The sequence below is a fragment of the Mixophyes fleayi genome, chromosome 3 (assembly GCF_038048845.1).
Source record: "Mixophyes fleayi isolate aMixFle1 chromosome 3, aMixFle1.hap1, whole genome shotgun sequence".
NCBI lineage: Eukaryota > Metazoa > Chordata > Amphibia > Anura > Limnodynastidae > Mixophyes > Mixophyes fleayi.
The window spans coordinates 299,448,517-299,474,332 of NC_134404.1; the positions used below are offsets into that span (position 1 = coordinate 299,448,517).

At 38.8% G+C, this 25,816-nt stretch overlaps 1 protein-coding gene and 1 non-coding gene across 5 annotated transcripts in view; both read left to right on the forward strand.

The window, feature by feature from the left end:
- Positions 1 to 17,421, forward strand: part of SANBR (SANT and BTB domain regulator of CSR) — a 43,803-nt gene extending 26,382 nt beyond the window's left edge. For 3 of the 4 annotated variants that reach the window (XM_075203864.1, XM_075203866.1, XM_075203865.1), the window contains 11 exons: positions 2,903 to 3,055; positions 6,154 to 6,290; positions 6,380 to 6,479; positions 7,460 to 7,492; positions 9,388 to 9,487; positions 11,145 to 11,239; positions 12,365 to 12,390; positions 12,475 to 12,548; positions 14,586 to 14,674; positions 15,837 to 15,928; positions 17,198 to 17,421. In XM_075203864.1, the coding sequence (XP_075059965.1) occupies positions 2,903 to 3,055; positions 6,154 to 6,290; positions 6,380 to 6,479; positions 7,460 to 7,492; positions 9,388 to 9,487; positions 11,145 to 11,239; positions 12,365 to 12,390; positions 12,475 to 12,548; positions 14,586 to 14,674; positions 15,837 to 15,928; positions 17,198 to 17,234 (936 nt within the window). In that variant the 3' untranslated portion in view covers positions 17,235 to 17,421. The remainder of the gene's footprint in view (positions 1 to 2,902; positions 3,056 to 6,153; positions 6,291 to 6,379; positions 6,480 to 7,459; positions 7,493 to 9,387; positions 9,488 to 11,144; positions 11,240 to 12,364; positions 12,391 to 12,474; positions 12,549 to 14,585; positions 14,675 to 15,836; positions 15,929 to 17,197) is intronic. The other variant, XM_075203863.1, reaches the window with a different exon arrangement.
- Positions 5,574 to 5,700, forward strand: LOC142147669 (small Cajal body-specific RNA 8). Its single transcript, XR_012690781.1, has one exon.
- Positions 17,422 to 25,816: the final 8,395 nt, after the last annotated feature.

The window sequence follows — 25,816 nt, forward strand, 5'->3', positions numbered from 1 at the left end:
CATTCAAGGAAGTGAGAAATTGGTCTCGTTCCATGGAACTGATTACTGACAAAACTGACTACTTTGTGAAATTGTCTCTTGGAAGGGAAGTGGAAAAGAACTGCTTTGGCGGCAGCCCTAAGAGGTCCTGAATGTAACCTCTTTTCACTATGCCTCTCACCCACTCGGGGAATGGATCCACTGGTCCCGAACGAGCAGGAGGCGTGCCCCCACCAGGTGGGGAATGAGGTAGTCATGCAGTTTATTTTTCAGCTGGTTTGGAACAAGGACATCTGCCCATTCCAAGCCTGCTTATGTCTTTGATAATTACCATGTGGGGCAAAGGATTTACCCCTTGTGGAAGTTTCTCTCGATCTACCCATGTAGTGAATGGACTAGAATCTTCTGCCTCTGGGTCTTGGGTCATTAACTAAATTAACTCTTCCTTACTGGCCTGACAGATGATCTTGTCCAGGTTTGCTCTGAACAGGACAGCCCCCTCAAAGGGTAAGTTTTCCATAGTCTTTTTGGACTCTGCATCTACCCAAGATCCCAAGATCGAAGCCAGATTGTATACCTTGCTGCGACCACTAAAGCTGCATTGAAGACTGCATCAACCAAATGCTTCAAAGCTTCTTTTACATGGTGTCAATTCTGATCTATGCCCCCCAAATTGTTTGTTCTCACTTAGTTGGTTAGCCCATTTGTCCACCGCTTTAATTACCCAAGCAGCTGCAGTAATGCGTCTGAGTGATGAGCCTGTTGCAACAAATCTGGATCTTAACATGCCCTCACATTTCTTATCCGTCCTGTATTTTAAAGAAACACCACTAGGAATAGGAATAGTAGTGGATTTTGTAAGATGTGCAATTGAAGCATCCACTCTTGGTGGGATATCCAATTTTTCTGTGTCTGTTTCAGAATAATAGTAGTTGAACCGAAATCTTCTCATAACTTGGAATCTTGAATCTGTTTTTTTCCAAACCTCTTCCAAGAGTTTAGACAACTGTGAGGAATAATGCAAAGAAACTGTTTGTTTCTTTTTCGTTTTGAACAGCGAAGCGTCAGGAACTACCAGTTCTACATCTTGAATATTAAGAACCTGTCTGACCACACAATTAGATCCTCCACCCTCTGTCTGTTAGAGGAGTCATCTTCCCATCCAGTCAGGTCCTCACCTTCTTTCTGGGAGGAGAGTTCCAATTTGGAGTCTCCACAGAAATGTACCTGGGGGTGAGCCTGCTTTCTAGTGAGTAAGATACATGAGCCATGCTCTGTACAGATCTCTTGAAATTTTGGAGCCAGGATGGTTCCTGTAATGTATTCATAGGGTCAGCAACCGCCCAACTGATGTATCTAGGGGAGTGGGGTCGCAGCAGGGATCCCTAGGGAAGGATTAGGAAAGGTATGTTCACCTACCTCAGCAGCACAGAACTCGCTGCCCGTTGTGTCAATTCTACAATGCAGTGAGCTAACTCTTTAATCCGGGTAGGAGCAGTCAAATCGTCAGCGTCTGGACATGCACGGAACTCTGTCTTCAGTATTGCAACTTGCGCATAGGGCATCTGGCTCCGAACTTCCAGTTGGTAATTCTGACTGACATTTGGAACACATGAAGTATAAAATGTTCCCCCAGCATCTTTGAATCTGAGTGCCGTCCCTTTGTCTGACATGATTAGAGAACAAGAGTAAACAAAAAAAAATACCACAGTACACAATCTCTACAAGAGCGTGAACTAAGGAATTATATTGTATTGTACTGAATAGAATGAAACAATTTCAGTACTCAATAATTAAAATCTTATAAACAGACATGAGTACAATGACTAATATCTTTATATCTATAATATCTATAACTTTTTAATCCGTACATAATAAAATTAGGAGAGAGTAAACTGATAGTCACACACACTCAAATCACACCGATTGAAAAGGAAAATGATAATTTTCCACATGCAAAGCCAGTGTTTAACAGATAGCAACGCAGAGGTGAGCAGTCTGTGAAGAAATGACTGTTCTCTTCAGTAAAAGCCTTTTCAAAGAGGGAGGCATTAACTCTTGTGATCCCAGTCATATATGTGGCGATGCCTCTGCAATCCCCTAACTGCCATAGAGTACCTTAAGCAGTGTATAGCTTGTGCAGCACTGATTCTCCTGTCTGACCGCTGATAGTCTCAGTCTTTCCTCTGAGTGAGACTGACAGATCTATGTCATAGCCGCAGCTTCCCAGACTGCGTTCTGGTGTAATGGAACATGTCCATCGCAGTTATCGGATCCTTGGAATCAGCCTAGCAAAATAGCGGTATGTGGATAATGAGCGTCAAAACACTGCTTGTACCCTCTGTTATAGCGGCGGTGTTCTCACAGAGACCACCGTTAGATAACCTCTTCTCAACAAATAAACAAAGTAAGAAATAAATTAACTAAATAAACATAAATGGTGCCCTACTCTGTGGGCACTAAAATAAAACTGAATAACCTCCATACAGGGGGCATTGAGGGGAGGGAGCAGGCCAGTCAAGTTGTTGTTTTTTTGTAGTGTCTTACTTCCAGCACAGCGCCCTCTATACCCCAAGGTGAGCAGTGTCCCCCATGAATGAATGAGAAATAAAGACTGACACTTGATTTGCACTACCTCCTTAGAGGATGCTACAGTTTGTACCTCTGCTAATTCTCACATTTTTATGTGAAAAAGCTATGCTAGTTGCCTATTATTTGGCACATTAGCACAATAAGTCCACGTTCATAAATGATCCTTACTAATGTCACAATAAAAGCAAATTTGTCAAAAGGTGTTCAAATAAAAATAAGTGCGGTAATGGCAACTTCCGTGTTTCACAAATAATACAGAGTATATTTGGGGTGTTGGATAATACATTGGGATTCAGTCGGCTATAAGTTATTTTGTATATTGCATTTCCAGACGTTCCTTTGCAATGAGTTGTCCCATTGCCAGTTTCACCCTGAGCCGGCCGTCTATGTAAATGCAGCAAGTCCTCTGGATTCCCCGGGTACTGGAGTCTATCCCTGCTGTAACCAAAAAGTCCTCCGCTTTGACCCCGCACAGCTGCCAAAGGTTAGACTCATTGTAGTGATGTTTGTTTACCATGTTCAAATCTATGATCATAATAATAAAATGATAATAATAAAGTTGATACATTGTATACTTATACCATAATTCATGACATGGCATCGATTAACATTAACTTTAAATCATGATATTTAGAAAATTAATTGGGTCAAAAAAAGTTGATGGCAAAATAGGTCATAGACTAAAATAAATGTGGGGTGGGGACTACAAGTGTTTGAATTTCCCTCTAGGTATTTAATTTTGCTTGGAAAGAATGACATTTGGTTTAAAAAAAGAAAACGTACAACTGCTGCAATACTACTCATGGGCAAATGGTGGCAATACAGTTAAATATTCCACCCCTTATTTATTAAACTTTTACAGGCCCTATGAGTGAGTCATTCTTGTTTTAAAGCTATTTTTTTTAGTAAGATGGATGTGACTGTGAAATAACTATGTGTCTTTGGTATCCAGACCTGGACTGGCCATAATAAGTATCATAGGATCCTCCAGTAGGACCCAAGGCTAAGTGAGCCCCTATAACATGCTGGATAGAGCATGAGAAAATTACTTTATTACCTACTGATGTCACAAAGTCATTACCCAAAGGAGTCATTTTTGTACATTATTGCATATATATTGTATAAATTATTGTGTGTCCTGCATAAAATATACAGTATATGATTTTCAGCTCCTATATGGATGTTTGTATCGTATTTATGCTTTCAATGATGTATTGAGAAATCTGTTTAACATATCATCATCATCTATTTATATAGAGCCTCTAATTCTGCAGCGCTGTACAGAGAACTCACTCACATCAGTCCCTGCCCCATTGGAGCTTACAGTCTAAATTCCCTAACACACACACACACACACACACACACAGACAGGGTGAGAGAGGATAGGGTCAATTTGATAGCAGCCAATTAACCTGCTAGTATGTTTTTGGAGTGTGGAAGGAAACTGGAGCACCTGGAGGAAACCCACGCAAACACTGGGAGAACATACAAACTCCACACAGGTAAGGCCATGGTCGGGAATCTAACTCATGAACCCAGCGTTGTGAGCCATAAATGCTAACCACTAGGCCCTCGTGCTGCCTGGTTATGTAAAATCATGAAATAAACTATTGGTGTTCAAGAGGTTGTCCAGTTTTGAGCAAAACCACCTACTTGCGTACTTTCCTCCCCATGTAGCAGATTGGGGTAAGCTCTGGAGTATCTCCCCAAGGACCCCTACCTGCCAACGCAGGAGGAATAAATCCGTCCAGCACGCTGCTCCTCCCTGTGGAATATGTCTGGTCAGATGGACTCCTCTCTCACTATGAGCTGCAGCAGCTGCCTGCACATAGACTGCTGGGTCGGCCTCCTGGCTGCGGATAATGGATGCTTTTTTATTAAATACTTGAAAAAGTGCATCAGCTTAGTGTTTTTATTATTAATTACCTTTGCAGAATTATTAATAGAGAAAAATACATTGTAGCTGTAAATAACACATGTATGTGCAATGTTGTTGTTATTGTTTATTTATATAGCACCAGTCATATTACAAAGCGCTGTACAGAGAGTATGTAATCATTCACATCAGCTCCTGCTTTGGAGCTTACAGTCTAAATTCCCTACTAGCCATATTAAGACTAGGGTCAATTTTGTCAGAAACCAATCAACCTACCAGTATATTTTTGGACTATGGGTGAAAAAGCCAGGTAAACCCTGAGGGTCTGAGTTATTTAAGGAAAGTAAGGCAAAAAAAGTGTAAATGTTCTCCGGGACAAACCATGTTACAATGCAAGGGGTGCAAATTAGTTTATTATTTTGCACATAAGTTAAATACTGGCTGTTTTTTTTTTAATCTAGCACACAAATACTTGATAGCTTTATTTTTAGATTGAAATTTAAAGTTGACCTAGGACATTCCCTTCCCCAACTATAAATCTGTCCCCACATTTTAAATTTACCTCCCCCTCCAATACAACATGGTTTTGGCCAGGTGCAAAGGTACTCCTTTTTTATGCTTTGCTCTCCTTAATGATTCAGGCCCTGGGAGAACATACACACAGATAGGGCCTTGGTCGAAATTGAACTCCTGATCCCAGAGCTGCGAGGTAGCAATGCTAATATCAAGCACATTCATTGCAAGCACTTAAGGTCCCAGTCAGCTTGTGAAGCAATTACTGTTACATGACTTGCCCATTTTTCTTGTGCCCCATGTTTATTGGACTGTATGCTGTCTGATCCATAGACCTGTGTGTTCATGTCCTATGTGGAGAGGGTACCAAGGGAGGAGTGTTTACTACATAATGTTGCAAGTATTTAAAAAAAGGGGGGAGGTGAACACTTTTAATGCAAAATGGTAAGTACAAAATACAGAGCTACGATGGCAGGGATAACGTGATATTATTGCTGGTTTTAATAATGTTGGTTATTAAATAACTAAATTGCAATATCATTTTCCCTTCGCTGTCGTATCCTCATTTCACCACTGAAATTAAAAAAAGGTGAATTCAGCTACAGTATATGGGTAGGAGATTGATATACAGATGGAAATAAAACATACTCTGCCACAAAATTTCCCTAAAATAAAATTGCCTTTTGATGACCGGGACGAACTGAAAATAACAGTAACTGACAGATACCAGGATGACATGTTAAAAATAAACTGTATTGTTGTCTGCAGGATCGTCCAGTATGCAGTGTCCATATTTAGTCGTATTGAAGAACTATCACTGCAGCGCTCTTCCAGACCTCACCAGTTTGTGTTGTTGGAGAGGGCGCTCTTCTGAGTTATATTAGGGCTCGGTATGGGTGATTTGTACACTAAGGGCTAGATTTACTAAGCTGCGGGTTTGAAAAAGTGGGGATGTTGCCTATAGCAACCAATCAGATTCTAGCTGTCATTTTGTAGAAGGTACTAAATAAATGAAAGCTAGAATCTGATTGGTTGCCATAGGCAACATCCCCACTTTTTCAAACCCGCAGCTTAGTAAATCTAGCCCTAAGTTTCCACTGACATTTTTTCTTTTGCTAAACATTTACCAATCATATAGAGAGCCAGTTCTCCATTAACTGGCCATTACAGACCTCTGTCTTTCTGTTTTCCAGGGTTGTAAATTACGGGACCATGTTATCGGTTTGCCGGGAGGAGGTGAGGCATCAAAGAGTCCTTCTAGCAGTGTTCTAACGGACCTCCTGGTAAGAAGGGACATTGTGGTTGTGCCTTTTTCTAAAGATTTGAATGGGTAAGAATTGTTTCCTGTGAAACTTCAGTTGTTGCACAAGGTCAACTTATTTTACAATGTCTATAACTACTATTTGTGTGTTTCTACAGGGACTGTGGAATTAGCCTAAGTCAAAATAAAAGTCTTGAATGTGATGTCCAGGTAGAACCAAACACTCTCTGTGGACAGAAAGCTGGAGATATCAATGCTGTGAGTTACCCGCATCTCTTGCACTATAGTATAACAGAGGTCATGAACAGATGATATATTGTGACATGTCAGAACCTTCTATTGCTTTATCTCTGGCTTTAAAAGATAAACTTACAAACCTCCAATACCATGCATTACCAGCAAAGACAGACATGATTTAAAGACAGTGGATCATTTACAGTATGCATCACAATTGCCATTATTGCTCACTGTTTAGTTGTATTCCATTTGTGCAGAAAGAGATCTCTGTTTTGGTTAATTGTAGCTTAGATGGAGCATGAAATTAGGCTGTCTGGTAAATATTGAGGCATGTTGCTAACCTATGTGTTGCACCCAATCATCCAAATTTGTCTTACATGTACATAAGGTCCCGTTCTACGGTACTTGTAAAGCAATTACTGTTACATAACCTGCTCACTTTTTCTCATCTTGTATCACATGTTTATTTGAGTACATGCCATCTGATCCATCTAATTCTCATAGACATGTGTTTGCCATGTCCTATATGCAAAGAGAACAAAGGCTTCTGGGAGGTGTATTATTTCTCCACAGTTGTAAATAAGAAGCGTTATGATGCACTTATGAGAGGCACCTGCTTAGTCAGGCCTGAAGGAAAAAACACAAGCCAATAAAAATGTTATTCTGCTGCATGTAGCTACAGGGTGTATTACAGAAATAAAAAACAATAATACACATATATACCTGGATGTTTACTAAACAAGCAATATATCTGCTGGTCACGCTCCACTGTACATTTCTTTCATTTTAGTATTCTAAACTTCATTTCTTCCTGTTACCTTTTATAAAAGCTCTGTTATTAGTTCTTTATTCTGCCCAGGTATAGAGTAGTATAAATAGCCTTTGTTTAAGAGAGAAAACTAAAGCGAAGTCTTTACTGTGAATAGTGAAATTATTAAAGTGAGCTTTAACCTTACTATCTTATTCTTTGTCTTTCCTCTTTTTCCCTTCTTGTTGGTTAGTTTCTTACATTAAAAAATTTCAGTCTACAGCTGGTAAGTAACAAACAGAAATATATATTGTTCCTTTCTCTGTGTAGTTGGACTGTTCACCTTTTGCCTTTTAGCTCCAGGATACAATTGGTTATTATTTATTATTTTCAATGAATGTGCAAGCATCTTTTAATCCGATATGTTGTTAGCAAACAGACAAAAATAAAGTTGTGTTGCTTGTTATGAGGTTAGGTAAATTTACTTACACATTAATTATTACTATTTATAGAGGCCTACTTTAATGATCCGAACGGAACATAGGTATCTTCTTATTAAGATGTGATATGGTGGCCTGTTGCTCTATTGCAGCAAAAAAAAAAAACATTTGTCCTTGAAAAAGAGACCACATTTTATTCAATATAAAAATGGTTATACAACCCCATGGTTCTACACACCACACATTTACTGAACTGCCATACTGCTGTGCGTATCTTCAGATGCCCTTTATTTATTGAGTTGCATCTCTTAGCGTGTGGTTCCGGTGCCCAGTGTGAAGGAGGAAGAGCTCCATCCCAACTAGCTGTAACCAGCATGTGATGTGTACAACATCTTGCACACCCATTAGAAGCAGTTAAGGTCCGAAAAGCAATTACCATTACATAAGTAGCTCACTTTTTATCTTTATCTGGTATCACATGTTTATTTGAGTATATGCCATCTGATCCAACTAATTCTCATAGACACGTGTTCGCCAAGCCCTATATGCAAAGAGGACAAAAGGCTTCTGGGAGATGTATTATTCTGGTGATTATTTCTCAACTCGCCAGAAAAATCATTGCACACAGTGGGGCACCTGTAGAGATTTAAAACTTCTTGACCGAAGGCACGTAATGTGAGCAACAGCCGGCTTCCAAGACGCCCAGCGCATTAATAAAATGCAGGCAATCCAAAATGGCTAAGGGAAGTGAGTCTGGAGATTCTGGGCCTGAGTCTTTAAGGAGAGAAAGGCAAAAAAAAAGAAGTAAATGTTCTCTGGGACAAAGCATGTTATATTGCAAGGGGTGCAAATTAGTTTATTACTTTGCACAGAAGTTAAATACTGGCTGATTTTTAATCCAGCACACATGCTTGATAACTTTTTTTATTTTTACACCGAAATTTAAAGTTGATCTAGGACATTCCCTATCCCAACTATAAATCTGTCCCCGCATTTTAAATTTACTACCCCCTCCAATGCAACATGGTTTTGCCCAGGTGCAAAGTTACTCCTTTTTTATGCTTTGCTCTCCTTAATGACTCAGGCTGTCTGAATCATAAGTCTATGCTGCCCCAGGTATATATAAATTTATAATGCTAGCAGTCGCTGTTGCAAAGGCAATGACTCCTGACACCACAACCTCAATCAAGATGAACCCAGGATGTAAAGCAGCGGACAGACTTACTGACACACCTCCGACAGTGCAAATCTAGATCTGCCCGGGGACTCAACTGGAAAAGAGAAGAATTCCAGACAAGGCAAGATGATCTGATCAATGCTGACAGGCTTCACTTCGCGAGCTTGACACTAGTACAAGGATTTTGTGAAATATACGCCCTTCAATAGGGTTAGAATAGGATAAAGGTGCGGATACAACTAATCAGCCAAACAGAAGCTTGACTAGTGAGCCACACTAGTGTGACTTAGGAAGGGTAATATCAGGAAGCACATAATGGCAGAAAGGGTTGGCCCACAGAGAAGTTCAGGACTGTTGGATATGTTACACCCATGACATAGGTGTATGTTTCGTAGGCAGGAATAATTACCATTGTGTTCCATAATGTTATAAAAGTCCTTTAAAGACAGAATGACCTAAATATAATATATAAAGATCACCTCTTACCAGCAATTTGTTGTAGTGATGATAACTACTTGCAGCACCCAGCAGCTCTGATGCATATAAATGTATACTGTGTTTCAGAAGCAGCAGTCACTGCTGTCAGAAGATGAAGACTACACAACGGGATCTGAAGTAACAGAAGATGAAGTTGGAGATGAAGAAGAGGTTTCCAAAAAACAAAGTAGCCTTTTTCATTCACTATACCTACCCATCATATGTAACAAATACTTGTGTTACCAACTACAACTGTCTCATCTGTTACCTACAGCCAGGAGCTGCTAGTAGAAGCATACAGCAGACAATTGGCTTGCGTCCACTCCCAACTTCAATTAATGCTGGAGGGATGTCCTTAAGGAAGACACTCCCGCCACTCCACCCTAGTTACTACATGTTTGGCGGAGGCCAATAAAATAGTGGGGATTTGACCAAAAGTAGACATGTTCTTTAATTATATTGCATTTAAATTTGCCATATTTAAAATTTGTAAAAGCTTTATTTAATTTATTCATCCTTGGCTTGCTTTAATAATACATTGTTTTTAACATATTAATTACAAACGTAAGTTCCATAAACTTTATTATATACTTATTATTTAATAGGATTTGGCCTACATATTAATACAACTATAGTTTGTATATATATATTGCATAAGTTATTAATAAATTAATTTGTCAAGTTAGCGTGCACACAGGTCTATCATATAGAACATTCTGTATCGCCAGTGTGCACAGAAAAAGAATAGAGAACTAGCTAAATACATCCCCAGCAAACCATACCACTATTAAACTGTAGTCGCCCCAGCTGGAATTACACGTGAAGAAGGCCCAGGGTCCTATTTGCCTCTCAGATAGTGCATGGTGTCCATCACTTTAGCAAGAAGCCCAGATCATTACTGTCTTCTATACCATATACAAGAAATACACTTTGGACCTGATTCAGAGTGGAAGACAATCTTAAGCATAACTTGCGTTTGAAAAAGTTGCACATAAATGTTTGTGTATGTAGGTAATGAGTAGTAGATGTGTCCACTTGACAGCAGTCGCACCCCTCAGATGCTTACATATAACTTGGTAACATATATAAACAACTTTTATTTTATATGTTACAAACCTAATTGCTATGAAGCATCATATGAACTTGAATAATCTAGTGAATACAGCAGGAACAACTTCCCGACACGCGTACAAAAACAAATTTGCTTTGCAGCTGCTTCAGATCCCTTCTACAAGACATGAATTTAATCTGTAGGGACCTGGCTACGCGTGCATCAATCTGATAATTTAATCGGGATGATTTATGTAAAATTGTTAAGAGCGTAGGCAACAGACTGTCAGTATAATCAAATACAGATGCCCAACTTGAGGGTAATATGATATAATAGGACTATAAATAGTTATACTAATGTCTATGTATTAATGTAGTATTGGTTTTAGAAAGAAAAAAATAAGATTATATATATATATATATATATATATATATATTTATATATATAATCTCCTGATTAAAGAAAGTTAAGTAAAAAAAAATGAGTGGGTAGTCTCCTGGACAAAACCATGTTACAATGCAAGGGGTGGAAATTATTTTTCTATTTTGCACATAAATTAAATACAGTCAGTTTGTTCATGTGGCACACAATACTTGATAACTTATTTGTACACTGAAATTTAAAGTTGATATTTGTGTGCTACATGAAAAGGCAGACAGTATTAACTTATGTGCAAAATAGTAAAACTAATTTGCACCCCTTGCATTGTATCATGGTTTTGTCCAGGAGACTACTTACTCAATTTTTTACTTAACTTTCCTTAATGAATGAGGCCCAATATCTTTGTCTTCAGCAGGTAGAAAAGAAAAACTAAAGAAATCCACTAGACAGCCAAAAAAGCAAATTTCTTCACCAATCATCCATAAGAAAGAAAGACAACAAGAAAAGGTAAGCACTTGCTTTCTCTGCTTTATTTGTGCGGTTCAAATTTAATTAAGCAGCTTCACACACATCAAGCCACGTGTCATCCAATCTGCTCCCAACCAATTACCCTGCACATTTTTAAGACATAAATTAAGTTAAACCACAGTTTCCACCATGTGCGTCTTTGGGTGGATCCCCAATCCTGCAAACTAGGCACAGGTTTATTTCTTGTGGACTGTGTCATATACCTGGCAGTTGTCATACACCTGGAAATGTGCTCAGAGAGCGATGCAGTGTGGATCCTCATGTTTTGGGGATTGTAAATGAGTCTTCGTGGTTCTATTGCATTTATTTATTAAAATGTGGACAAATTCTTTACGTTTCTAATAGAAATGACCGTGACCGTGTGGCAGTATGACCTTACAAAGTTTGAGAGATCAAGCCGCGGAATTATTTAAACAAAAACATCTAGATAGAAGACACAAAATGACTATAAATGATGTGTCTGACAATGAACACTGTATGTCAGTTGAAGAACCATACTAGAATTAGTCCAAGATAAATCCGGGTACCAGCACTTAATATTAGGAGGCCTGAACTGCCTATACATTTCTATCATCAACCAGAATTCAAGAGGTCCAGAGAAAAAAGGACATAAGGCACTTCATTATTTGTACAATTTTTGTAAAGCATCACAAGTGTTTAATGCAGTCATATTGTACCAAGTAATAAACTTACTGGTTTTCCATTAGATGTCTTGTAAAAAGGTAATTTAGTTTTGTTAATTTAATCCCATAAAGTTAAGTTTTATCTGAAATTCCAGATTATGTGTTGTTTTTTTTTAATATTAAACTGAATTATAGACTCTCTTGTCTTTCCTGGAGATGCCAGTCATGTAAGTCAGCTGTCTGTGTTCTATATTGTTTGATTTTCTTGTTGTTGATAGAATTCTATCAGCATCACAAGTACGTTTTAAAAACAGATATTTTCAAACAGTATTATGAGTTTCTGAATCTCTTTAATACAAACAACAACAACAAAAAACAAATGTCTGTGGCAAAAATACACACACAAAACTATTTTGATATAGACCCAAAGCAACAATTACTATCACAATTTAATACTGTTTTTTCCCATTTCCCTGAACAGTCATCTCGAGACTCCTCTCCATTTACGTGAGTGTTTCATAGCATCTTTTCCTGTTCCTTATGACGTCCTCAAAGACTTGTTTTATGAATGAATTGTTAATGTTTTAACAGAGTGAGTGTTCAGAGAAGTAAATGGGATGCGTCTCGCTCTATGAGATATAACCAAGATGCTCAGAGAGAAGAAGGTATGTGAAGCTAGCTGTATTCTATTACTGTACTGCTTACACTTACACTAAGATGATGTCCTCTTGGTACCCTTCAGAGGATGTCTCATTAATAGCATCTTAGTACTCATTTGGCTAAGGATGAGGAAGTTGTTTAGGACTTAATCTGGAGGTGAATTGTGCTATACACTCTCCATGTTCCAAGTTACTCTACGTCCTGCAGTCACAGCTCAGTAATTAGATGTACTATGATTTCCTGACACCATTCTTTTCAAATAACTAAGCCTACTTATATATTCTGTTTGCCCTATGTCTCATGTCTGCTCACTCTCTATCCTCCTCTCTGTCCTGTTTTAAATTATGCTAAATTGTTTTTATATGCCATGCGATCTGTTCTGTTAATCACATCCATGCGTTTATTAACATGCTTACAATCGGGGTTATTTTAAAAGAACATATCTAAGTAGACTAATGTACAGTCATGGCGAAAAGTTTTGAGAATGACACAAGTATTGGTTTTCACAAAGTTTGCTGCTTCAGTGTTTTGAGACATTTTTGTCAGATGTTGCTATGGTATACTGAAGTAAAATTACAAGCATTTCATAAGTGTCAAAGGCTTTTATTGCCAATTACATTAAGTTTATGAAAGAGTCAATATTTGCAGTGTTGACCCTTCTTTTTGAAGACCTCTGCAATTCACCCTGGCATGCTGTCAATCAACTTCTGGGCCACATACTGACTGATGGCTGCTCATTCTTGCCTAATCAATGCTTGGAGTTTGTCAGAATTTGTGGGTTTTTGTTTGTCCATCCGCCTCTTGAGGATTGACCACAAGTTCAATGATGACTGCACATGTTTCCTTGCAGAAAACCATGGTTAACAGAGGAAGGACAATGATTTCAAGCACCACCCTGCTTTTAAAGTTTCCAGTCTGTTATTCTAAATCAGCATGACCGAGTGATCTCCAGCCTTGTCCTCATCAACACTAACCTGTGTTAACGAGCTGACCTGATGTCAGCTAGTCCTTTTACGGCAGGGCTGAAATGCAGTGTAAATGTTGTTTTTAGGATAAAGTTCATTGTCATGGCAAAGAGGGACTTTGAAATTAATTGCAATTCATCTGATCACTTTTCATGATATATGAGTATATGCAAATTACCATCAGAAAAACTGAATCAGCAAACTTTGTGAAAAATAATATTTGTGTCATTATCAAAACTTTTCGCCATGACTGTATTTACCTTTGAGATGCGTCCATGACAAGCGTACAAGTGCATCTCACTGCTGCAAGCATATGCAACCATGTGTAACTTGATAGCTATATGCTTCACCTATGGTGCAGGTGAATGTAAAGCACTCAGGCACACACAAAAGTAAGGTACTTGCGCACGGATGTTTTTAGGCTACACACTGTATTTTAACCTGACTCCTAATTTGTATCCCACCTCCGAGGTAGTGTGAGTGGATAACAAACACATTCATAAATCCAATCCATTTTGGCAGTTGCCACAATCACAATCTGGATTAAGCAATGAAACTACTGTAGTTTAGTGGCATTAAAATTATTAATCATTATGGATTTTTTGGTAGTATAAAACACAAAATGCTTTGTTCAGCCATTGTTTGGAAGACTATGTTGGTACAGCAGTCTGCCAAATGATGTATTTTGTCACTTATGAGAATACAAGCCAATATGTCCAAGCTGTGAATCTTTAGAATTCTACCTCCTAATCCCAGACTGATGCTAGATAAAGTTGTACTGTCCCCTATAGAGTATATAAATAACAGCTTTCAGCAAAAAGGTTTGAGAGATAATAAGACAATATGCTGGACAGTGTTAGCTATATGCATTATATACATTTTTGTAGTAATACACATGGTTGCATGTATATTTAATAGTGAATACTGAGTTTACTTGCCTTTTTTTACTTGTTATTCTCTGTATTGAAAACCAATTAAATGTTAATTTTTGTTTCCTATACACAAAATAGAAACAGGCAAAAAATGTTATTTTGGAGCCGTCAAAGCCATTAAAATGTGGCTGTCCTTTTGTTGCAGACCAGAGAAGGATGACGGAAATCACAGGTCACCTGATCAAAATAAGACTCGGAGACCTTGAACGTGTGAAGAACAAGGATGGGAAGGAAGTAAGTAGAATTTCTCTTCAAGCCTGTTCCATACATTATTACATTGATTAAAGAAGGGACATAAGTCCATTAAATTTTCCTGCATTACCTGAGGAGTCAAGAGAATGCAAATAACAAACTTATACAACAAAAATACAACCATTCTTATATCCCAGAGGTTCAACAAGATCTTGGCACTCAAATTTATTGGGTCATGGAAATATGAAACTCAAAAATATCAGTTACAGCCCTTCCAAACAATTTTATCTGTGTAGAAGTATGACGTGGTTTGCCACCAGTGGCAAGCTGGGCTGGGGGGCAGGGGGGCATCTGCCACCTTGGCCAGTCCCATAGTGGACTACTTTGGGCTGGGTCACCTGGTCATCTGCATTTTTTTTCCTTCAAATGTTCCCAAGCGGCTGCTGAGTCGAGTCTTTCTCCCCGGGCTAACATTTGCCAGCCCTCCCCTGTTTGCCACAGATGGGAATCTTGGATGAAAGTGATATATTGAAGTTTGTAAGAAGCAAGAGGTGTCAAAAAGGATCTTATATAACCATCGATCTCTATAAGGTGGCAGGAAATAGAATACCTATAGTAGGAATGCAAACTAGTCTGGGCCCCATAGGCGATAACTTTTTTATTATTTTTTTACCCTCACCACAATATGACTGAAAATAGTCATGTATAGACATGGTTAATGGCTGCTGCAGCACAAATATTAAGAGTACAACCCTTGGGATATGTAGTAGTGCATTAGCCTAACTCCAGAAACAAAAGAGATATCATCTCAAAATAGGTCCTTATGTAAGGAAGAGCATTGCTTCTTACAGATGCCCTTGGTGTCTGCTTTCATCTGTGAGGCGTCCTGGTCTGCTGAGGTGTCTCAGCAGTCTTTCCTGTCTCTGTACAGATAGAAGGACTGCTCTTCCAAAGGGGGATCAGTTGTGAACTGTGGAGCTAATTAGTAATAATTCAGTTCTATTGTTTTGCAAGCAAGGTAAAAGTCATTAATCCTTAGGGGACGAAAGCCACTGGTACACATATTCCAAAAATAAAACCGTAAAAATTAATGCATAAGTGCACAGTGACAATGTATGCATGATTTAATATAGAAGCCAGGACAACCTTCGCTTTCATTTAGCCCTTAATATATGCATAAACTTAAAGAAACTCTCTTCCTTAGCATGCAGGTGGAATCTACTCCAGACTCGAAGCTCAAATCAAAGCCTCAGCTCAATCCAATACCCGGCATAGTAATACAGAGAAGAACCCCAGGTACAATATATCATTATATGTATATTTCATTGGTGAACTCTGTTCAATACTTAAATATTTACTTTAATAAATGGAAAGTATCACTGAAAGCAATAATAATAAAATGTTTGTTGTTTACCAGTTAGTGCTTACATGCTTTAGGCCACGTGCACACAACTGTTCTTATTGTTATCTCTCATACCGCTGTTTGAGAGAAGAATGGAGGAGAGACAAATAGGCGAATATTCACATGTTGATTACTGATCACTAATGAGTACTGGACTAGCCATACACATAGAACCAGCACAGACACACAGTGTAATGCAGAATTACATCATGTGGCTGGAGTTACTCCACGTGAGTCCCAGTATGTGTAAATAAGTAAAGGCTGAGAGATATTAACAATGAGTGGGGAGACCCATGTTCAAAATAGGTACGTAACAAATAACATAATGAAGTCGGACTTGGATCGGTCTAAATTAAATAAATGAGAAAAAGACAAACAATACCAATGGTTAGTACTAGGGCTACGTGGATGATTTTGAACCACAATCTGTTGCGTACATCCCACAAAATGAAATGATTGTAGTCTCTTGGTGTAACCCACGGTCTTTCATAGACACCGGCACGTGTCTCAATGTACTGCTACTAGCAGAAGAAATTGCAGCACAGTCCAGTCAGTACTGTCACTTGCAAGAGAGAGCAACATGTGTTGTCAGGACCATTGTCACGTGTGAACAATCTGAGTCAAAATGGCCTGTGTTGCCTTAACCTAAGCTGCCAAGAAATTGGACCAGGGCCATAATGTCTTTTCAGAATAGGAGTCTTCAGGTTCTCCTTCTTCAGTAAGAATCATCATCAGTTATTTATATAGCGCCACTAATTCCTCAGCACTGTACAGATAACTCGCTCACATCAGTCCCTGCCCTATTGGAGCTTACAGTCTACATTCCCTAACATAGACACACACACACACAGACAGAGAGACTAGGGTCAATTTTGATAGCAGCCAATTAACCTACTAGTATGTTTTTGGAGTGTGGGAGGAAACCAGAGTACCCGGAGGAAACCCACGCAAACACAGGGAGAACATACAAACTACACACAGATAAGGCCATGGTCGTGAATCAAACTCATGACCCCAGTGCTGTGAGGCAGAAGTGCTAACCACTAAGTCACTATTTTTAAATAATGTTTTGGTATAATTTCCTTTTTAAATATGTGTCTTTAGTTATTCATACATTTACACACTTCCTAGAATTGTTTCATTCATTTATTTTTTTGTTGCAGGTCTAAACCTCGTTTTGGCATTGGACGTCCAACATAAATATAGACAGTAAACCCTGTGTAGCACTAATAATTTATTGGGATTGATGATTTGTCTATTGGGACAATGGAAGCATTAATACTTTTGCTTGGCAAGTTTTTGCTTTTCTGGAAGCTGCTCCGATGAATTTGCTAAAGTATTATTTTAGCTGTAAATGCTCTTTTTAATTAAACTTATTTTAAAGAAATGCTGTGAAGTGATTTTCTTTGTTTCCTAAATTCAAAATAATTAACAGATGGAATTAATTAATCTTTGTTGACATTATCAACCCATTGTTTTAATAAATACATTTTATCAAACATAATAATGTTTTTTTTTTTTTATATAGTACTTTTGAGAGAGCCATGTTGTATCACACTGAATAGTTAATCGCATGTTAATTAAGCATCTGATCTAAGCCAGGAAGGGGGAAAGTGTTACATTGACCAATACATTTTTGGCTTGACGCATACTAGGGCTTTGTTATCCCTAAATAAATTGTGCTTAAATACAACTGTAGTAGGACTCTATAGAACAATAAACACCAATCTACTTTCAAGCTCTTGTATGACACCTATTGTCTATTGTATTCCTGTGACCAACCGATAAGAGCTAAACTCTAATCCTCTCTCTGGCTGTTGTTTGTTGAAGCCGGTGCCCAGAGTCAAAGCTCTGCCTGCTACCCAACAGTCCTGATCCAAAGTAAGACGTCAGCCGGAATCAGTCAGTCGCCAGTACATCAACCGCTAACACCCATAAGTAAGCGGTTCCAGGTGTTGTGAAGTAGCTGGTTTTGGCAGCAACTGCTCTCCTACAACTACTGCATAGAATGCATTCAGAGGTGGTGTAGTAGGAGTGGTCAGTAATGGCATCTTACTGACAGTAAAAGGGAACCCCAAATAAATTGAGGAGAGAGAAAAGACAAGGTAGCTGAATTAGTCCATCAGGGCACAGTATATAACTGGTGGCAGTAGAGGGATAAAATACAGGGGGCCTGAGTCATTAAGGAGAGTAAAGCATAAAAAAGGAGTAACTTTGCAACTGGGCAAAACCATGTTGCATTGGAGGGGGAGGTAAATGTAAAATGTGGGGATAGATTTATAGTTGGGGTAGGGCATGTCCTAGATCAACTTTAAATTCCAGTGTAAAAATAAAGCTATCAAGTATTTGTGTGCTACATTAAATAAACAGCCAGTATTTAACTTATGTGCAAAATAATAAACTAATTTGCACCCCTTGCATTGTAACATGGTTTGTCCCAGAAAACAATTACTCCTTTTTTTGCCTTACTCTACTTAATGACTCAGGCCCAGGGTGGCCAACTAAGCCCATCCTGCCACAATTATATTTTGGCATACTTTTTTTTCCTGAACCACAGCAGCCAAACACTTGCTTTCATCGGAGGTCTTTTACAAAACGCACTTGATGCGCAGTGCAAAACACTTTGGTTTAACTAGACGTGCACCTTAGTTCATGGACAGGCTAAAAAAATCTGAAGTGGTGAACTGCGCAAAAGTTCAAATAAGTTCAAATAAGTCCACACTCCTGCTACTTTTGAACTATCCCTTTCATTAAAGAAAGCTATTGTGTTTTTCTCTTATAAGATGGCTAAACCAAGCCATATTTTTTTTCAATTAATCAAGAGATAGGGAACATTGGGGAGGTCTATTGCATGTAGAAATTTTGTGTTTTGAAGGTTTGTTTAAATTAGAAAGTTTTCCCAAGAAATGCGCTTCTCTACCGAAGTTCCACTGGATGGCATCAGATGGATCTGTATAAAATAAAACCAGATGGCATATTTTGATACTTTTTCTCCACTCAAAATATTATCTTCGATAATGCCAGAGGTTAACAAAGTATATCTTGCAGTTGTGGTGGGGTCTTGCCCCCTTCTGATGGCAGACGAGGTCACTGGACTGTTGTAGGAGAGAGGCCAGTACCTCATATCCGTAGTGTGGTCGCGCCACCGGAGAGGGAGTCCCATGCGATGACGTGTCTGTGTCATCGGCGGGGGAGTGGCCAACTGTGCATAGTTAAAGCACCAGCACTGGGCTCACATAGGTGACCAGAGTCTATAAAGATGCTGGTATCCCCATGAAAGGGACTCTGGAAGTAGGAGGGTGCTTCCAGGTTCCTGGCGAGGGAGGTGCGTGGCTAATGCCGCAAGGCACCATCCTTTGACAGCGGATGCCATGAGGGCACTAGTTGTGACCCCATTAAAGGTCCCTATCTTATTAGAAGCCCTATAAGAGAGAGGTAGAGATAGCAGGGGGGTTCCTACCATTAGGGCTCCCCTATGATGTGACACCAGTGATAGTGGGAGCATGGAGGGGTGCATGAGAGCTGCACATAGACAAGAGGGGGACAGTCCCCACAAGCAAGGGGCCCAAAAGAGAGGAGACTCTTTGGATGAGAGTGCCTGGACGATTTTATCTGGATAAGAGGCCTGACCGAGATACTATAGGAGGGATGAGTGTGTATGGCTGAAAGCCACAGGGAAGACGTAGGAGAGGATCCTGTTTTTCCTTGGAAAGTGTCACTGAAGAAAAAGCATAGCTAGGAGCAGGAGTTGAATTAGGGGAAGTCCCCTATATAAGAGCCCATTTGGAAAGTGTCGTCATACTGTAAGGGGGAGGGGGTTTGCTGCAATTTGGCAGCGCCTGGAGGGAAGGAGGAACAGAAAGAGCGCTGTAGTGGTAATACAGTGACATCAGGAGAGGCACTGGCTATTGGGACGTTGTGAGTGGTCTGCCTAGGTACTATATTGACATCCATTTAATTGCACAGCGTCAGTAATAAAGTGTCCTAAATATTGGGATGTCATTCATGTAAGTAACAGTGTGGCCAGCAGCAGTGGAACTGTGAGTAGGTGGGTCCCTGTAAAGAGATGGTGTATACCAAAACAGTGGGATAGTGGAATGTTGTTAATCCTGGGTGGAGTGAGTGCAATGACCTCTGCATTGTGTCATTTGTTTGCTGACACCTACGAGTGAGTGTTATGTGTATTTCACCATGTGTGGAACTACTGCACCCAGCAACACCCGACATGCAACTGTGTTATTACTGATAATGGACTTACGTAATGTATGTGCAGGTGGAGTAAAGAGTTAAATCGAAGAACATTAGTATTGTGTAATGTGTTGGAGGCATTTGGAGAAGCTGTCTGTGTTATCGTTAAGATATCTACTGCTGGAGTGGGCATTTGTATATGGTGATCTATTGCAGCCATTCAGCGTGTGTGCAGGAGGAGTCGTGTAAATAAAATGTTTGTTTATTTATCATGAGATGGACTGGAGCCCAACATTCATTTGATTTTGCACTGCACCACCACTGGTGTCCACTCCAGGAAATCTGTGTTAAACACCTGAGTATTACAGGGGACCAGGGGACCCACTGGTCATGGATGCAACACCCATGTCCTAGCCAGAGCAGAAGAGGGCAATAGCAAGTGGGTATAGTGTAGACATTCAATGTTTGTTGGACATTTGTAGGAATAATATACAGTGCTGTATGCTGTTACATGTGATGAAATGCCTTAAACAATGTATTATTAACTGCAGTTACATTGTTTCGTAGAAAAACAAGTTTTTCCCATGCATCAGGAGCTGTCAATTAACAGTCACAAACTAAAGAGCACATACTGACAAAACTACAAATTAATATAAGATCTGATATAACAAACAATGTTTCATCACAAGTTATCCCTCCAGAAATCTAAATGTTTACAAAAGCATGAACCAATATATTTACTGAAGACACCGTAATGAGAATATCTGTAAGTCGACTAAAATTGTGTGTACTACCCAGAAATGACAGGGCTGTATAAAGTACAATGTAGAATTTAGCTATCTCACTTATACTGAACATGAGTCTTAGAGCCTTCATCCATTAGGATTACCTGAAGGATCCACTGTGCTATCAAGGACAAGAAAACATCTTATCTTCATCAATGGAGAAACTATTAAAACAATTATTCCTTTATATGTTCTTAAATATCACTGTTCTGCACCTATGGGCTCATGGTAAGTTACTATACTTTTTACACAATATGAGTATATTAATCTCTAGCACCATATTGTTATCAATATTAGCCAAATATTTCCTTTGTGAATGTGTTCATGTATATTTAGTCAAAACAGAGAATAATAATTCAGCACTTGATGGGCGATAATATCTTCTAGTGATCTGTATGATAGTGCGCTTAGAGATGTAATATTCTATTTTATTGAGTATGTCCCAGTATTGATGTAAATTGGATTTGCAAAATGGGGTTATTTGATTTATGTACAATTAGAACTGACTTTAAAAATTTAATAATAACATGACAGCAAAAAAACTATTTGTAAACCAAAATATACAGTTGAATAGTCCACAAAAATTCAGATAGATGTTAGTCCGCACAAAGACTAAGGGCTAGATTTACTAAGCTGCGGGTTTGAAAAAGTGGGGATGTTGCCTATAGCAACCAATCAGATTCTAGCTGTCATTCTGTAGAATGCACTAAATAAATGAAAGCTAGAATCTGATTGGTTGCTATAGGCAACATCCCCACTTTTTCAAACCCGCAGCTTAGTAAATCTAGCCCTAAGACTATATTTCATATAAGTTCATTATAGTCCAATAAATTTTGCAGAATTCATGTTCCAAGGTAAACAGGGCTGTTGCCCAGATACTTGCAGTGTACGGTGGCATGCAGGTTAGAAGTCTTGTTATTAAATGTTGTATATTTAGAGCTATCAGGTACATGGATCAGTTTTGAGCTATTTGTTATATTTTGATCAGTAAAGGGCCTTTCTCCATTTAATGACTAGAACCCTTGGAGTTATTCCACATCACTGGCAAGTTATAAAAAGGCTGCAAATAAAACTGCTATCTTGGCATTTGTATCATAGGATGACTTTATTTGTACTTGGAGATGGGGCCATTCCCTGTAGGTGACCAGCGATGACAGAAGGGTACATCTGTAACTAATCTCAACTGGTGACCCTTCATCTAATGTCATATGGGCACTTTAGAATGGTGTTTTGCATCCAGAATAATGTGGGGTTGTGAAGCTCCTGAAGTTAGACACTATCAAATGGGTGAAAGATAATGCCCCTGATTTTTTTAAGGAAACTATGGGCAAAAAAAAGGAGTAAGTTTTCTCCTGGACAAACCATTTTACAATGCAAGGGGTGCAAATTGGTTTATTATTTTGCACATAAGTTAATACTAGCTGTTGTTTTTTTCATGTAACACACAAATACTTGATAGCTCTATTTTAAAACTGAAATTTAAAGTTTATCTAGAATATGCCCTACTGCAACTATTAATCCCCCTCCAATGCAACGTGGTTTTTGCCAGGGTACAAACTTACTCATTTTCTTACCTTACCTTCCTTAAGGAATCCGGCCCAATATCTTAAATTACTAGTGATGTAAGATAGTGACAAAGATAAGGATATCTTTCACAGCTGTTTATACCATTTTACACCACTCATTATATTATTTTATTGATAGCAGCATGAAAGAATACCCTCCTTTTTCAGATAATACAAATTATTAATATTATGAAAGCAGCAGTCCCATGATGAATAACATGTGTTTGTATGTTTTTTTAATATGAATCACTATGACTGGCTTTGGAATGCCCCACAGAGCTCTGACTGCAATGTAAAATCCCCCCCCCCCCCTCATTTCCCCCTTCTGTCTTCCCATAACATCATGAGAGTTGTGTGCCGGTTAATGGCAGCCATATTTGTCTGCCTTCAACAGATTGAAAAGGAAATAATGCTTTGTAGAATTACAGGTAACAAAAATTACTGTTGCTTAAAAGGAACTTAACTTGCCATTTATAGAAAAAAAAAACCTTCTATGTAAGATTGCAGCTTTAATATATGGATATTACCAGCCGTCTTCCAGCCAAAAAAACAACTTTGGTCATTAGAGTATAGGATGATGATATGCACTCAAATTTCAAATGCACATAATCCCTACTCCTTCCTCCCCTATACCTCTTCCTTTTCTCCATTAGCTAGAGATTTTCTCCTATTCGTTTTAAAGAAAACACCATTAGGTTTGTTGTATTAGAGTTGTATTTAACATACTGTAACAATGCATGACTCTTGTTGGTTTGCTAAAAAAATGTTACATAAAAAAAGTGAATATTAAGTAGTTATGAATATATGGTATGACATATATATATATATATATATATATATATATATATATATATATATATATATATATATATATATTTGTGTTAAGTTACATTATTTAAGCAGTACTTTGATAGCCCAACATTAGGTGATATTAATGAAAAGGTTGGTGTTACCTATAGCAGCCCTGATATGTTACCTTTCATTTTCTAAACAGTACTATATAAGTAAAGGAATATCATTGGTTGCTTGCAACATCACCTCTTCTACAGAATTAGAATAGTTGTCAATATGTATCAGTATTTAGAAAACATCTGTGCTTTGCTGAAACAATTATTTATAAATAACTAAACTATATTTTGCTGGCATTTTTACCAGCAATATTCTGCAACATAGATAAATGTATTATCGTTTTATCTTTAAAATTGCATTATAGTCAATATGAAAACCTACAGATAGAATATTGAAAATAAGATTATCTTTTGGGTAATGCCACCCAATTAGTGTCCCTTTTGCCTACAAACAGTGCAGATAACCAATTTGTGGGTTGAATAAATATTTAGGACAGTATATTATGAGAGAGGCACCAACTTTATTCCCAACAAATTAGAAATGAGAGAAGATGGTTTAAACAAAATTACAAATGTATTAAAAACGTATACAGATATTATTGAATAGTGCGCACATATAAGTATACATCCAAATACTACTGCAGCTGCAATTAAAGATAATTTGTAGGACATAAATTGAATATTCACAGGAGCAAAGGAATTATGTCTATCGTGAATCTCATATGTGATGGCAAATTCGGAAAGTCCAGAGTTCAGTAACATATGCGGGGGAGAGAGGTAAATATATTATGTAATAGTTATATCCCAGTCTAGCTGAGCCACAGGCTCACACATGTGAAAGTGTAGTGGAATAAAGAACAGTCATACCACCTGATGGCAACGAAAGTCTGATAGGTGGTCTGGCCGTGTGTACGAAATATCTTCCACCTTTGACCGCTGTTCACGTCCGCATAGGGAAGTAAGCGGACCTAAAAAAGAGTTTCCTAGGAAATAAACACTGTTCTCTTTGTAGTTGTAGTGGAGATATGGTGCTGTTGCAGGTGGGTTCTAACTTAGAACTTCTAAGATGTTATGGTCCGACTCAATACAAACCGTAACAGAAATGTAACAGAGATGTAGTGAAATGTTGCTCCACACATAATAGGTGAAGTTTATTTGGATATATATTTATATGGATGTATACTTGTATGTGCACATAATATTTTTATATGTTTTTAATACATTTTTAAATTTTGTTTTCGCCATCTTCACTCTTTTTTAATTTGCTGGGTAAAAGCTGGTGCCTCTGTCATAGTATATTGACTTTTTTGGGAGGTAGTTGCAGAGCTCCGTTTAGAAGGCAGCCACTTTTGTCCCTGACATTTGTTATTAAACTTCCCTTTCATGGAGCTTATCTTGAACCTCTGGTGTCCCCTTTGAACTGTATATTATTTGTATATTAACTGTAAATATTTAACCTGTCAACTCATTAGGAATAAGTGAAGGTACTGAGGCATGAGGCATGCTTCAGAGATGTCACTGGTTTCAAGAAAATTATGTGCGTTCTCCTTCATAATGATTCAGCCCATAAAATTGCTGCCCCCACTCTGTATAGGCAGCGGATATACTTTAAAGAGGATCAGCCATGTTTCACCTAGAGGACATTTTACATAGTGCATTGTATATATTGTGTTGGCAGTGCAGAAAAATAAATGTTCCTGAGTGGCCTCTTACTGCGTCACACCTCTTGTACCTCACAACCCTAAGGAGTTGTAGGAGGAAGGCAACATTTAGTATTTGCATACAGTCAGGGCCGGATTAAGGGAATGGAGGCCCCTGGGCTAAGGGGGCCTCCATTCCCCTGTAAGGCCCCCCCCCGTGATCCAAGCTGCCCGCATTTCCCCCCCCCTGCCGTGATCCGAGCTGCCAGTGCCTCCCCCCCAGCACTTACCTCCTTCTCCGGCGCGCTGTACGCTCTTTACTGAGGAGATCTCGTGAGAGTGAGACTCACGAGATCTCCAGTGAGGAGACTACAGCGTGCCGGAGAAGGACCGCAGTGAAAGTGCTCAGCAGCACTGATCGCGCCGGGGCGCCCCCACCCCCGACCGATTAATACTGCTGCTGAGCACTTTCAAGGGCCCCCTGGATGCCATAGGCCCCTGGGCTGTAGCCCAGTTAGCCCTATGGTTAATCCGGCCCTGCATACAGTGATCAAAGATACTCTCCAGGTGGAGGCAGCAACAATGTCTCATTTTAGATCCTTTAGGAGGAAATTCAATGGGGCGTGAGGTGTCTCCAGAATGTCCGTGGAGACGCCTCACACTGATGTTATGGCAGGAATCTCCACTCATTTGTTCTTGCTTTCCATAGAGGTACACAGAAAATTGAGCGGAGATTCCTACCGTAAATGCCGCCAA